The 14,237-nt window shown below is 36.1% G+C and overlaps 1 protein-coding gene across 1 annotated transcript in view; it reads left to right on the top strand.

Moving 5' to 3' along the window:
* The window catches only part of sdk (sidekick cell adhesion molecule), a 496,543-nt gene that overhangs the window by 92,738 nt on the left and 389,568 nt on the right, over window positions 1–14,237 (top strand). Inside the window, exon 6 of the mRNA XM_090407513.1 lies at window positions 7,294–7,499. Within this exon, the coding sequence (XP_090263639.1) occupies window positions 7,294–7,499 (206 nt within the window). The remainder of the gene's footprint in view (window positions 1–7,293; window positions 7,500–14,237) is intronic.

The following is a 14,237-nucleotide window of genomic DNA, read 5'->3' as shown; positions in this document are numbered from 1 at the left end:
CCTTGGTCATTCTCTGGGATTTTTCTTGCCATCTTGGCATCAAATGCCTATTTTGCTATCTTTTTTCTTCCAATCTTTTTAAGTGACCATACAGCTTTATATCAGCCCTGTGTGCACATTTTTGAATACAAACAATGTCCAGTTACTAGTGTTTTAATTTTAATATGATTCTGCTATTGATGCCGTCTGTTCAAGCCCTGAATTTTTTGAAAAATTCTCATGTCTTTGATCATTTGTTTTATTTCTAAACCAACTCTCAGATATATAAGTTAAAATTAGATTAACAATGCGGTGCCCAGAATGGATATATCATTCTTTGGAAAACATGGAATATGTTTTCCATGCAATGGTTTGTTTCCATATTTATTGCATTTCAGGAACTAAACTGCAAAAGTGCACAGTTGTTTTTCTTGGTCCTGTCCAGTTTTCCTTTTTTTTTTTTTTTTTTTTTTTTTCCCTTTTCTTCTTTTTCTTTCTCTCTTTTGCAGATTTTTATGCCAAATTTTTTCCATTATTCAGTTCAGGTGAGTAATCCTGCAGGCGTTTACTGTATCTATTTATGAGTATAACATCATCTATATAAAGTAGAGAGTTAAGATTAGCATATCCAATTTTGATATCTGGTTGAATGCCAATTTCCTTTATAACATGAACCATATATATGTGATAAATAACAGTGAAGATTAAGGTGCATCCTTATCTCATCCAATTTTACATCAAACTGTATTCTTGTATCTCCTTCATTCTAACTGCTGACTCACAACTTAAATGTAGACTATGTTTTGTATTATATAATAGTATTATTTTGAAAAGATTTTTGGGCTCTTAGCAATTGGAAGGAGACATCCAAGTAGCCTTTTAAAAGAGAACTGACCAGGGTTTCCGACTGAATGTCCCATCCTCACCTTCCTGTGGTGCACCCTGTTAGGTATATCCACCTGGATACTGAACGAGTGAGGATGGGCTAACAGTTTGGGATTTAGCCAACACCTATTTTTATTGGCTTAAAATACAATGTAAAGTGGTGGTACAACATTACAGAATTTCATGCTGGCTGGAGCGTTGCCCAGTTAAACAAGGCCCCTGTTGTTTTCATCAGGGAACTAGGGCAAACATTGCAAAGTCAGCTACTGGAACACATCCTGACTCAACATCAGCAGAATTCAAAATTGGTGCTATCGATACAAGGAGCATCAATAGAAAAGAAATGCAACTAGCAGACAAATTGGATAAGTACAAGATCAAAGTAATAGCTGTGACTGAAATGAAGACAAAAACAGGTGATCTTTCTAAGTAACAAATATAAAATGTTATATTCAGGCAATACAGTCAAAGAAAAGGAGTAGTTATAATATTCAACACTAAATATGAGAATAGTCTTCGTGAATGGCAAGCAATATCAAGTAGAGTGATGTGGGCAAATATCAAAATGGGGAACTGGACAGTGTGACTGAATGGTTCCACAGAAGGTTCCACTAAGGAAGAAATGGTGGAATTTTTTGAAGCTTTAGAGAAGGTAGCTGTCACAGTGAAAAAGGACAAGTTTGTCCTTGTTGGACATTTAAACAGCAGAGTAGGTAATGATTACCAGACCTATAGAAATGTTTTGGGAAAATTTGGAGAAAATAGCAAAGCTGATATAATGGTAAGTATCTGCTGAATTTCTGTTCAGGACATGGATTAGTTATTACTAACACCATGTTCCAACATAAAAATGCACAAAATTCACATGTAGAGAAGAATATAAGGAATAAAAAAAGTCTTATTGACTATGTTTTAGTTGATAGCGATGTTTTCTCACTGGTTCAGGAAACGAGTATACAGAGGATTTGAAATAGCAAGTGATAGCTTTGAGCAGGATAAAATTGAATTTTATACAATATAACTTAATAACAGCAGTAGCCTCTTGCATTGACATCACTGTTAGTGTTCTAACTGATATTTCTGAGTCAGCTTCACTTTCCTCTGTGTCTTCTCTGGACAGCTGTTCAGCTGGCTCTTCTAAATCTTCTGTTGAAAACTGTTCACCATGATTCTCAAGGAGCTCTTACATCATCTACAACATCTTTTTTTTTTTTCTGTCTCAGAGAATAACAGAGAATGTAATTGATGCAAAGATTGCATTGTGCTCTTGTGAATCATTTGAATCATCCTCTTCACCACTTAACTCATCAGAAAAAGATTTTTACTTTATACAATGATTTACATTGTTTTTTAGTCTCCTCCACAGATACACTTGATAACATTTTGGGGACATGGTGGTAGATTGGTAGATATTTGTAAATATTAATAAAAAGATGGACCATAAACACCTTGAAAAGCTGAGAGAAACTAGAAGGAAAAGGAAGGCACTTTTTAAAGCCACTGGAGAGTAGCAATGACCGTCAAGAGTGAGAGCCCGACCAATTAGATTTAACCTTTTGGCTTCCTGTTGTCTAGACACCAGTGCATGCTTGTCAGTTTACTTGTACTTCTTAGTCCATGATTAATGGTATTTGCTTTTTCTTGTCATTATTTAAATTTTAGGCCATAGTTTGTTTTATTATAATGTCTAGACTATTTGTGTCTAAGAAGTTGGACAGAGTCAGATTCATCACTCCTACCAGTCATGATCTATGAGAGGCACAAAAGTGAATTGAAGCGCTGTAAACCGAATCATACCTGTGTGTGTATCAGCCTTGTACAAGAGATATCAAATTCTATAATACAGTAGATCATTCGCTAATACAGGACAAATGGTAAGGAAATGGAAAAGTAATTACTATTATTATTATTTTCGGGCTACTCCAGGGAGTCCTTAGACTATCGAGGGAGGCCCCAAACATCATGTCCACACAACTATACAACATTCTCACAGTATCCATCATACCTTACCTTGAACTCGCTCACTGTCATAGCACCCACAACAGACTCTGGCAGCTTATTCCACTCATTTACCACTCTAAAAGTAAAGAACCCAGCTCTAACACCACTGCTAACCACACTCTTGCCCAGCTTCCATAGGTGTCCCCTAGTTCTCCCACCACCAGTCCTGATCTCAAAAATATCCTCTGAATTAATCTTATAGAATCCTTTTTAGCAATTTGAATGTCTCAATCATATCTCCCCTTTTCCACCTATCAATCAGTTTCTGCAACCCACAAATCTTCAACCTGTTCTCATATGGTTCATTCCATAGACCTGCTATCATCTTAGTCACTCGCCTCTGGATCCTCTCCACCTCCTCCCCATCAAGAAGGAACTGAGGTGACCAAATCTGGGCACAGTAGTCAAGATGAGGTCTTATCAAGGCCTCATCTTGATTGTTGAAAAATACCTTAACGAGCAGAGACAAGCAAGTTAGTTGATGAGCTGATTTAGCTACTTTCGCAATGTGCCCCCTAAATTTCATCTCCCTATCCACCAACACTCCCAAGTCCCTGGCCTCATCAATCTCTTGGAGTACAGTTCCACCCATGTGGTATACTGCTGCTGCTGCTCTTTTCACCCCAAAATGCATAACCTTACATTTTGTCACATTAAATTGACATCCATTCTCCTTAGCCCAGAACTCCAATCTATCTAAGTCATCCTGCAAGACTTTGACATCTTCTGCATTCACTATCGCCCTCCCCAACTTTGCATCATCAGTGAACAAATGAACTGTTCCGCTTAGATCCTTCCCTATATCGTTAATGAACAGATTAAACAGCAGTGGTCCAAGACCAGAACCCTGCGGCACCCCACTAGTCACAGGCCGTCTTTTGGACTCCACTCCTGAATAAACCACTCTTTGATATCTCTCCATCAACCATCCACCTATCCATCTCACCAACCCTATATCCATTCCCATATGTTGTAGTTTACGGATTAGAATTCCATCTAGTATCCTGTCAAACGCCTTTGCCAGGTCCAACAGTATCACTGTAAACCCATTTCCCTTATCAAGTTCAGCCGTCACCTTGTTATAAAACTTGAGCAAGTTACTCAGGCATGATCTACCCTTTACAAAGCCATGCTGTTCCCTGTACAGTATCTCATTTTCATCAATCCATTCCTGTAATTTTCTCTTGACTACTTTCTCCAAGACCTTGACAACAACTCCTGATATGCTGATCTGTCGGTAATTTGCAAGCATAGTCTTGGATCCTCCTTTATGCAGTGAAACTATTTTCCCCTCTTTCCACGCCTTCGGGACTAAACCAGACGTGAGACTCAGATTAAACAACATGGTCAAGGGCACTGATAATTCCTTAGCCGCTTCACGCAAGACCCGTGCCGGTATACCATCCAATCCCACAGATGTATTCGTATTAAGGTTCTGTAATAGACTATTCACCTCCAATTCATTCAACAAATTCCCATATAAACTAATGGCTCCTTCATTTTTTCAATGTCTCCACCTGGATGATATACTTTTGCAAAGTGCGCACTCAGTAACTCCATTATATTGACTGGTTCAGTGACCTCCTTACCATCGTCATTCCTTAAAATCATTTTGCCATGTATAGTTTTTTTCTTGCTTGCAGCATATTGAAAGAACTGTTTGGGATTCTCTTTTGCTTGCATAGCTAGTTTCCTTTCATAATCCACTTTTGCTTTCTTTACCACACTCGTTACCCTTGTGGCTGTGCTTTATACCGTTCGTGTGCCTGCAGGTCACCCCTTTCTTTGAATTCCCTCCACAGTTGTTTCTTTTTTTGCAGCTCAAGCTTAATGGTGTTATTCATCCATTTAACCCCTACTTATTTTACTATTCGGACCCTAGTTATACAATCAGCCATAACCTGCTGTAAATGCTTATTGACCACTTCCCATGCTCTATTGACATCCAGCCCTTGCAGTTGTACATTCCATGGCACTGATCTAAGCAATCTCCTAAGCTTGTCATACTTGCCAGCAAGGTAATTCCACATATACCCTGTCTTAATCGAAAATTCCACACCTTTAGCCACCTCCCAGGTCAAGACCTTATGATCACTCTCACCAATAGGTGGCAACATGGTCATATTCATTACAATCAAAATCTGAGATGCTATTACCAGGTGAAGCACTCTCACACCCCTAGTATTTTCAATTACATGCTGTCTCAGATTGTTATCCCTTAATAATTGAATAAAATCCATTTCCTTCCTCACATGTGTCCTGTCCTCCTTCCAATCAATGTTACCATGGTTGAAATCCCCCATAATAATTACTCTCCTTCCACTCATTTCATCAATTTGTTTATGCATACTATCTCCATCATCTATTCCATCACCTGGTCTATAACAGCACCCAACTGTATATTTTATTCTACCAGTCTCAATCTCACACTAAATAGCCTCAAATGAGCTCTTTTCACTATCCTGCGATACAACTTCAATTCTCCCTGGCTGCAGTTCATCAGCTATCATCAATAACACCCCTCCTCCCATTTTATTCTCTTTGTCCCTCCTAAACACACTATAACCTACACATTCTATCCCACTAACTATATCATCTTTCGTCAGCCATGTTTCACTAATGCCAATAACCTGTGGCCAGGAAGAGCCAATCAACGTCAAAAATTCTTCCTTCTTGTTCCTAATACTCCTGGCATTGGTATACATGAAATGCAGTGATCCCTTTGTCCCATTCCCATTTTTTGTCCTTAGTGCTGGCTCAGGTACATTATATACATTTTGACACTGAACTGTCCCACTGATGTCTGCATATCCACTCTTCCCCCGTCCTTGGTAGTTCTAGCTTCCCTGGTTCTGCACATCCATTTTCTAATGATATCATTAGAAAATGGATGTCATTATCATTATCTAATGATATGTTTCTTCAATAGCTGGGAGATGTGGTTCCTGGAGAAAGGCTATGTGAGGAAGGTCTGTTTTACAGGAAAGAGGTTGTTGGAATGAAAGAGAATGCAAAGTTATTTTATTAAGCTTGAAACTGAACAGTGTGTGTATGTGAGAGAGAGAGAGAATGTTAATTACCAGTTGCTTTTATTTTTCATGCTTTGAAGAAAGTGGATGAATGATGATGATAGCCAATTCGTTAGAACAACACACACGAAAATATCTATAGAAAAGGTGTAATGCAAAAACTGAACATTATGATAAAGTGATTAGAGTGAGTCTGAAAGAGGGCCATTTATACTAAGCAGGTTACTCTTAGCATTTTTAGAGCGGTTTTTGTTGCAGCACCTGAAATACAGTATTCTAAGGTTGGCCGAGTTTAGGTTTTATAATGTTTGGAGTTGTACAGATGAGAAGTAGTGCCCTGAATGGAAGAGGATACCAAGTTTTTTATAGTCTATACCATATGTATTCAATAAGGGCCTTATAACCACAAATCCTATCCACAGTATTGCTAGTAACAAAGTTTTTTACTTCTTCATTTACCAAATCTATATACACAGAATAACATGGGTCTTTTGAAAATAAATAGCTGTGTGTATTCTAGCATCCAAAGAAATCTGAAGAGAGAAAATCGCCTACCACGGTATAAAATGAATGACTAGAGAAGAAGCTAGCAATTCAGTCACAAAGGGTGGAAGGTAGACCATAAGGTGGTAGCTTGGTAAGTAAACTTCTCTGCCAGACATAGCCACATGGTCTGGAAATGTCCAGAGTTACTGTATGAGTTTTTCTTAAACCTTTCTTTGGCTTATGTCCAAAAGTGGTTAAGGATGGCTCTGAGCTATGCATTGAGAAATGACAGCTGCAGAATCCATATTAGCGATCGCCAATTAGGCTATATGCTGTCTATTGTATCAAATTACAATTTGAATTATTTCTTTAGTTACTTTATTCTAGTACTTTGTGAAAAGCTTTTGGAACTTCAAAGATGGTTTTTTGAGTGCAGCTAGATATCAGCAACTCAATGAATTGCATAGTTTATCTTTACATGGTGTCATACAATAATACCATTAAAGTAATGCATTTACATCACAGTTTGGGAATAGTGTTTCACAGTATCTGCATTTTGGGAAAGTGCTTATCACCGTATTAACTGTCATTCAAAATTTATAGTAATCAGTGATGATATGCAATATATAATAAATAATAACCAACACCTCTTTTCTGCTAATAAAACAAGAATATTTTAAACATGAAACAATGAAAAGAATGAACTTAAATTTTTTCCTAGTTGCACTGGTCTCATGAAGTAGAGTTTAGATGCGTTGCTTCTGTTAACTTTTGAGTTCTGAGTTGAAATTACTCTTAAATTAAATTTTTTAATATATTTTTTATCATTACTTACCTGTTGTACAATTTTTAGCATGTCATGTTGTGTGTGCGTGTGCTGTGATCTTATTCTTCAATTTCATTATTTTCATAGACCATTAGACGAGCTGCAGATACTGTGGAAAAAAGATGGCCATGACTTGCCTTCGACAGGATTGTCTCATTTTCTAGCACCATGGAATCGCAGCCTTACTTTAGTTAATGTCGGTCCATCTCATGAAGGAGTTTACGAGTGTGAAGTGAATCTGCGTGGTACAAATATTCTTGCAAGTAAAGCATCTGCTACTGTTACAGTAAATGGTATGTAACAGAAAAGCTAATCATAATTGGGCTAAACATTTTGTAAATTCCAAATGCATCTGATTTGTTTAAGATCGAACTGCAGTTTATCACAAATTTTGCCGTGACATTTTCTGGTTGCTTCTATATTAATTGGCCCAGATGTTAGTGAGACAAATGGACAAACCTAACATACATTTAATTTGGCTCTATTGCAATAATTTCAGTAGAGGCACATTAAAATTACAAGCTACAACAACAAAAAATTATTCTGCTAGTATCTTACATACTATGGAGTACTTCATCAAGTATAAAGATATTTATAATTTTTCAAAGATATAGGAGCAGAATAATTTTCATACATAATTGAATAAAATTGAGGTTAACTGATGATGCATATTGTGTTGATGTCATGTACATGATTCATTGTTGATTTTTTCTTTGTAGCCAGTGTGATTATACTGGTATTGCAATGGATAATGCAGACCACGGAAGCTAGATGTTATTAGGCTCTTTCTACAGTTTATCTATATTTACTGTAAGGAGAGAAGACAATTTTTTTTTTTTTAAAGAGATATAAAGTTGTGATGGAGTGAGAAAAAAAAATTACACAAATGCTGAATGATGTCTGTGTATCTTTTATCATCTTTTGTACTATTAGTGCTCGATCACTTTCTGTACTACCTATCAATTTACTTTCTAAACTGTAATTGAATAGCCAATTAATCAGCATAGAAACATATATATTTAGCATACCATAGATACTGTTGTTTTTGTGGTAAATTTCCATGAGTCACGACAGTTCATTCTTTCATAGTTACAGTGGTCAGCATATTTCATAAAAATTATGGAGACACTCCCATTTTACAGCAGTTACTTTACTTAAAGCTAAGATAAAATAACCCTTGACATTTGACCTTTATATCAAGGTTATCATCATCAACAGGGCTCAACAAATACACTTGCACACTCGCCCATTGCAAGTAGATTTGGCTACCTGGCAAGTAGTTGTAGACGGAACAAAATAGAATATTTTTTTAATATTTTGATTTTAATAACCATCATTTTTTATTTTGGTTTAACCAATAAGAATACAATTTGGTCGGCTAAATCCCAAATTGCCAGCCCATCCTCGTTGGTTCAGTATCAAACTAGATACCTAACAGGGTGCACCACGAGAAGGTGAGGATTGAACATTAGGTCAGAAGCCCTGGTCAGTTCTCCACATTCCTTGAAAGGCTATGTGGAGGTCTCCTCTCAGTTATACAGCTTTGACCCTTAAGCACCCTTCTGAGCAATAAATACAAAATGTTATATTCAGGCAATGACAATCAAGGAAAAGAAGGAGTAGCCATAGTATTCAACACAAAATACGAGGCTAATCTTCTTGAATGGCAGTCAGTCTCAAGTAGAGTAATGTGGGCAAATATGAGAATGGGGAACTGGACAATGAGACTTATTTGTGCCTATGATCCCACAGAAGGTTCTACTAAGGTAGAAGTGGAGGAATTTTTTGACGCTTTAGAAAAAGCTGACACAATGAAAAATGAAAAGTTGGTCCTTGTTGGGGATCTAAATAGCAGAGTAGGAAATGATTGTGAGACATACAAAAATATTTTGGGAAAATTTGGAGAAAAGAGCAAAGCTAATAATAATGGCAAATATCTGTTGGATTTCTGCTTAGGACATGGACTGATTATTACTAACACCATGTTCCAACATAAAAATGTGCACAAATTCACATGGAGAGAAGAGGCTAGGAATAAGAAAAGTCTCATTGACTATGTTATTGTTGATAGTGATGTTTTCTCCCTGGTGCAGGACACCAGAGTGTACAGAGGATGTGAAATTGGAAGTGATCACTATTTAGTCTTGAGCAGGATAAAATTGAATTTCATATTGAAAAGAATAACATGTAAGAAAGTTTTAAGGCGAATAAAAGTTGATCAGCTCTCAGATGTGAACTGTAGACTAAAATACAGAAAGATTATTGAAAAGAAAATGAAAGAGTTTGAGAACAGGAATCAAACCTTGGAGATTCAGTGGCAAACTCTGAAGAAAACATTGATTGATTCTGCCAGAGAGGCATGTGGTGAGGTTGTGTGCAAGGATAAAAAAATCAGAACTCCCTGGTGGACACAGGAAGTTAAAGAGGCAGTGAAGGAAAAGAAGAAAGCATATCAAAAGTTCCTGGCAAATAAGTCAGCTTTTACTCTTACAGAATACAGAGACAAATGTAAGAAAGCTAAACAGTGTGTAAAACTAGCTAAACAAAAGTCATGGGAGGACTTTGGCAAGAATATAGAAAATAAATATCAAGAAGGTGGCAAAATATTCTGGAGGTTGTTGAAGAAGCTTAGGAATGGAGGAAAGAGTGCTGTAAAAGGAGTTAGAGATGATAAAGGTGACATGAAAACGGTAGAAAAAGATATCCTTGAAGTATGGAGTAATTACTTTGAAAAACTGCTAAATGAAACAAGCAGTGATGACAGCACAGTGATAAAAAAACACTGACCAGGCATGCAGTCAGGAATACATATCCATATTTGAAGTAGAAAAAGCCATCAAAGGCTTGAAATTTGGAAAGGCAGCAGGAGTAGATGATATTGGACCAGAAATGCTGAAGTATGGTGGTATAAAAGTCTTACAGTGGCTGCACTGCATAGTTCAGAAAGCCTGGACAGAGGGACGAATTCCCGATGATTGGAGTAGAGCTCTCATAGTACCCATATATAAAAAAGGAAATAAAACTGAATGTGAGAATTACAGAGGTATTTCCCTACTGAGTGTTCCTGGCACGATCTATGCAAGTATACTTGAGAAACGGTTGAGAAGAATTGTGGAAGAAAAGCTTGGTGAAGAACAAGCTGGATTCAGGCCAAATAGAGGCTGTCAGGATCAGATCTTCACTTTACGACAAATAGTCGAGAAAGCATGGGAATATAACAAAGATCTGTATTTAACTTTTGTCAATTTGGAAAAGGCATATGACAAGGTGCCAAGAGAGAAGCTATTCAATATGCTGCAGTTATATGGTGTCAATGGGGCATTATATCAAGCAATACTTAGTCTTTATTTGAGTTGTAAGTCAGCAGTTAGAATTGAAGGAAGTACAGGTAGATGGTTTAATGTTAAATCTGGTGTGAGACAAGGATGTACGTTATCCCCTCTGTTATTCATTATCTATATGGATCACATTATGAAGGAAAGTGGTATTAAACATGATATCAAAATTGGAGATGTTAATGTCAGCTCTTTGCTTTATGCGGATGATGTTATACTTCTAAATAAATCCGCTACAAGTCTGCAAGATTCTCTGACTAAATTCAATTGCTGTTGTAATAGATATGGTATGAAGGTCAGCAATAAAAAGACAAAGACAATGAAAATAGGCAGAATCATTGAAAATTTCAACTGTGTTGTGAATGGAGAATCTGTGGAACAAGTTAAAACATTTCAGCTACTTAGGCACAATTTTTACTGAAGATGGTAAATTAAATATAGAAATAGACAACAGAATCAGCAAAGCTGGTATGGTGGGAAGTCAATTGAATAAATTCATATGGAATAAGAGAGAAATTAGTCGGAACACTAAATTAGCTGTATTATACAAGACAGTGTTAATTAACTAAATTAACACTGTCTAAATTATACAAGACATAAATTAACTAAATTATACAAGACAATGTTCAAACCAGTTTTAACTTATGGATCTGAGAGCTGGGTCAGAAGTAAAACACTTGACCAAAGACTAGAGACCGCAGATATGAGAGTTCTTAGAAAGATTCGAGGCGTGAACAGATGGCATCAATGGCAATATCATATTAAAAATGAGGATATTAGGAAAGAACTTGACATTGTCAGCATCCAGGAATGTGTTAGCAGAGCTAATCTCAGATGGTATGATCACTTAAATAGAATGGGAGAGGAAAGATTAGCAAAACGAGTGTTCTCTGCCAGGTTGGCAGGAAAACGACCCAGAGGAAGACCAAGATATAGGTGGATTGATACGGTACAAAGCTCCTTAGACGATAGAAATATAAGATCTGATAATGTTGGAGTCTTGACAAGTAACAGACTGATTTGGAGGAAAATTGTAGATAGGAAGTTAGTAATGATGTAATTTTTCATGTAGTACTGTCATATCCTGTACACCCCTTGAGGGTACATGGCAGGAATTTGATGATGATGATGATGATGATTTTAATAAAAAAAAAAATCTCTCCAACCATGGTACAATGATATTAATCATTTTGTTGAACTTCTGTCGACTTATTGGGATGTCATTAAAAAACTTGGTTATTTTGGGTGAGAAAATTTTTGCATGTAAGGTTTTGCTTAATTTGTCAATGCCTGTGTGTATACACACACACACACACACACACACATTGGGACACATGCTACATCACAGTACACGTTAGTATGCTGTAGAATAATAACTGCTCTGTTAACCTTCCACTGTAGTCTGACCTCTGATGAGAGGTCAGACTAGAGTGGAAGATTAATAGAAAAAGAGGAAGAGCAAAATTTAATTGGGGGAGGAATAAATGAAAAAAAAAAGTTGTGTTTAATTATTAAGTGAAAATGTTACACCTGTTACCACATAGAATTCTGGAAGACCAATGTTACCACATTATGCCCATAATATAGGCATAATGTGGTAACATTGGTCTTCCAGAATTCTAGAATTTATGATCTTTCAAAGATACACAAACATAATGTACTATTACAATCGATAATTAAAGGAATTGACAGCCCTAATTATAATTTAGTGTAGCCACTCAAGGAGTTGACAGGTCATCATCCCTCCTATATAAAGAGTAACAACTTTTTACACCAAATTAAGAAAGTCAAACTTATTAATGAAGATTTATTAGTCAGTTTTGATGTAACTGCCCTTTTTACAAATCTCCTAAAGAAATTCTGCTCGATATCATAGTCCTCTTTTCCAACCAACCTATTTTTACCCAAAAGTGAAGAACGTATTTCGCTCTTCACTTTTGTGTAAAAATAATTTCTATCTACAAAAAGAAGAGGAGCCTTCGTAGCTCAGTTGTTATAGATGAACCACTTTGGTTGGAAAGACCTGGGTTTGAATCATGTCTAATTGTGAGATGGAAGAGATTAGAGCATCACCATCTTATCGTTCTGTCTCACATTATGGATCTCGGGTAGAAATCCACAGCAATCAACTTTCTGAATGGAGATGACACTTGACAGGAGAAAAAGAAGGCACAGCCATGGGCTTAGATGACTTTGAGCAATGAACTCTAGATTCAGAGTCTAAAATCCAAAGTTTGGCTGAGACATGTTGATGATATATTTGCTATTTGGCCAATGTTTGCCAAACTGGAATAACATTTCTAAGCCACCTGAACAAACACCATAAATGCATCCAATTTACCATTGTAATTGTAATCATTTGCACGCCTTTTGTGAGGCTGTCTTTCTTACATGGTTTACCCTAAACCTGCAACACACACACACAGAGCAATACATATATAAAGACTCATACCACCATCCATTGCAAACATTAGGGGTCATCAGTACCTTAAAAAATAGAGCTCTAACAATTTTGCTCTGATGAACAGGCTCTGAAAAATGAGTATCAAACTATAAGCAAAACATTTAGAAATAATGGCTACAACAGAAAATCAGCTAGCAGAATCATCAAGATTAACACATAATCATTAATGGTAAGGAGTGGTTAAACAGAAAGATTACCAAAACAAGTCTTAAATTACAAACCATTAGGAAAAAGAAAATCAGGATGTCCTCTTAAACGATGACTTCTAAGAACAGACCACTCTAGGCCTCAATCCTTGACAAGCATGATGATGATAAAGGAATGGTTATCACATTATCTTTTTTTATTTTGGTAGCATTCTTGTGAATGAATGTTAATTGATTTTCTGTTGTAGCCATTATTTATAAATGTTTTGCTTATAATTTGATACTCATTTTTCAGAGGCTGTTCAACAAGCAGATTGTTAGGACACTATTTTTATTTTATTATTTTTTTTGTGTGAGCGTGTGTGTGTGTTCAAGTCCTACTCGATTCTCTTCTCCACTCAGAGGTATACAAAATGCAGTGCAGCTGTAATTTGTTATACATAGGGGAAACAGGATGTACATTCCCAGTAAGAAATGAACACAAATGACACATTAAATTTCTTCGTTGTGGAAAATCAGACTTCTCTAATCATGCACTTCAAATGTGCCATAGGATTGACTTAAGAAGGCACCTAGTCCTTCATTATACTAAAACTTGATATGAAAGAAAATTCAAAGATGTTTGTGATATGCTGATTCATCATCATCCAAATCTCAACAAGAATGATAAATTAACAATTTGAAGAGTCTGAAAGGCCAGTCTGCAACTCATATAGCATCTAGGAATAGAAGAACTGGATGAATTTCAAAAAAATCCAAATGCCAAAAACCTGTACAGAACCTAAAAATAATAGTGCAGAGAATTTTTTTTAAATAATAATTTATATATTTTAATTTAATAATATTTTAAAAATATTTTTTATTTTTTATTTATTTTTTAATTTAAATTTTGCTTTTCTGCTTTTTCTTGTCTTCACTAGAGGTTCGGCTAGGGTGAACAGTTAAGAGGTTATGCTGCATCTTACTAAAATATATTATGTATCTTTGTGTCCCAGTTATTATATATATGTATTCCTGATGATGATCTTGTTAAAAAAAAGATTGAAATGATAAGGATTATTTTATTTTATATTTAAGTAAAGAAAT

This window comes from Typopeltis vanoorti, chromosome 17 (assembly GCF_054136105.1).
Source record: "Typopeltis vanoorti isolate ZY-2024b chromosome 17, IOZ_Tvanoo_1.0, whole genome shotgun sequence".
NCBI classification, from domain to species: domain Eukaryota; kingdom Metazoa; phylum Arthropoda; class Arachnida; order Uropygi; family Thelyphonidae; genus Typopeltis; species Typopeltis vanoorti.
This window is presented reverse-complemented; position numbering and strand designations above follow the sequence as displayed.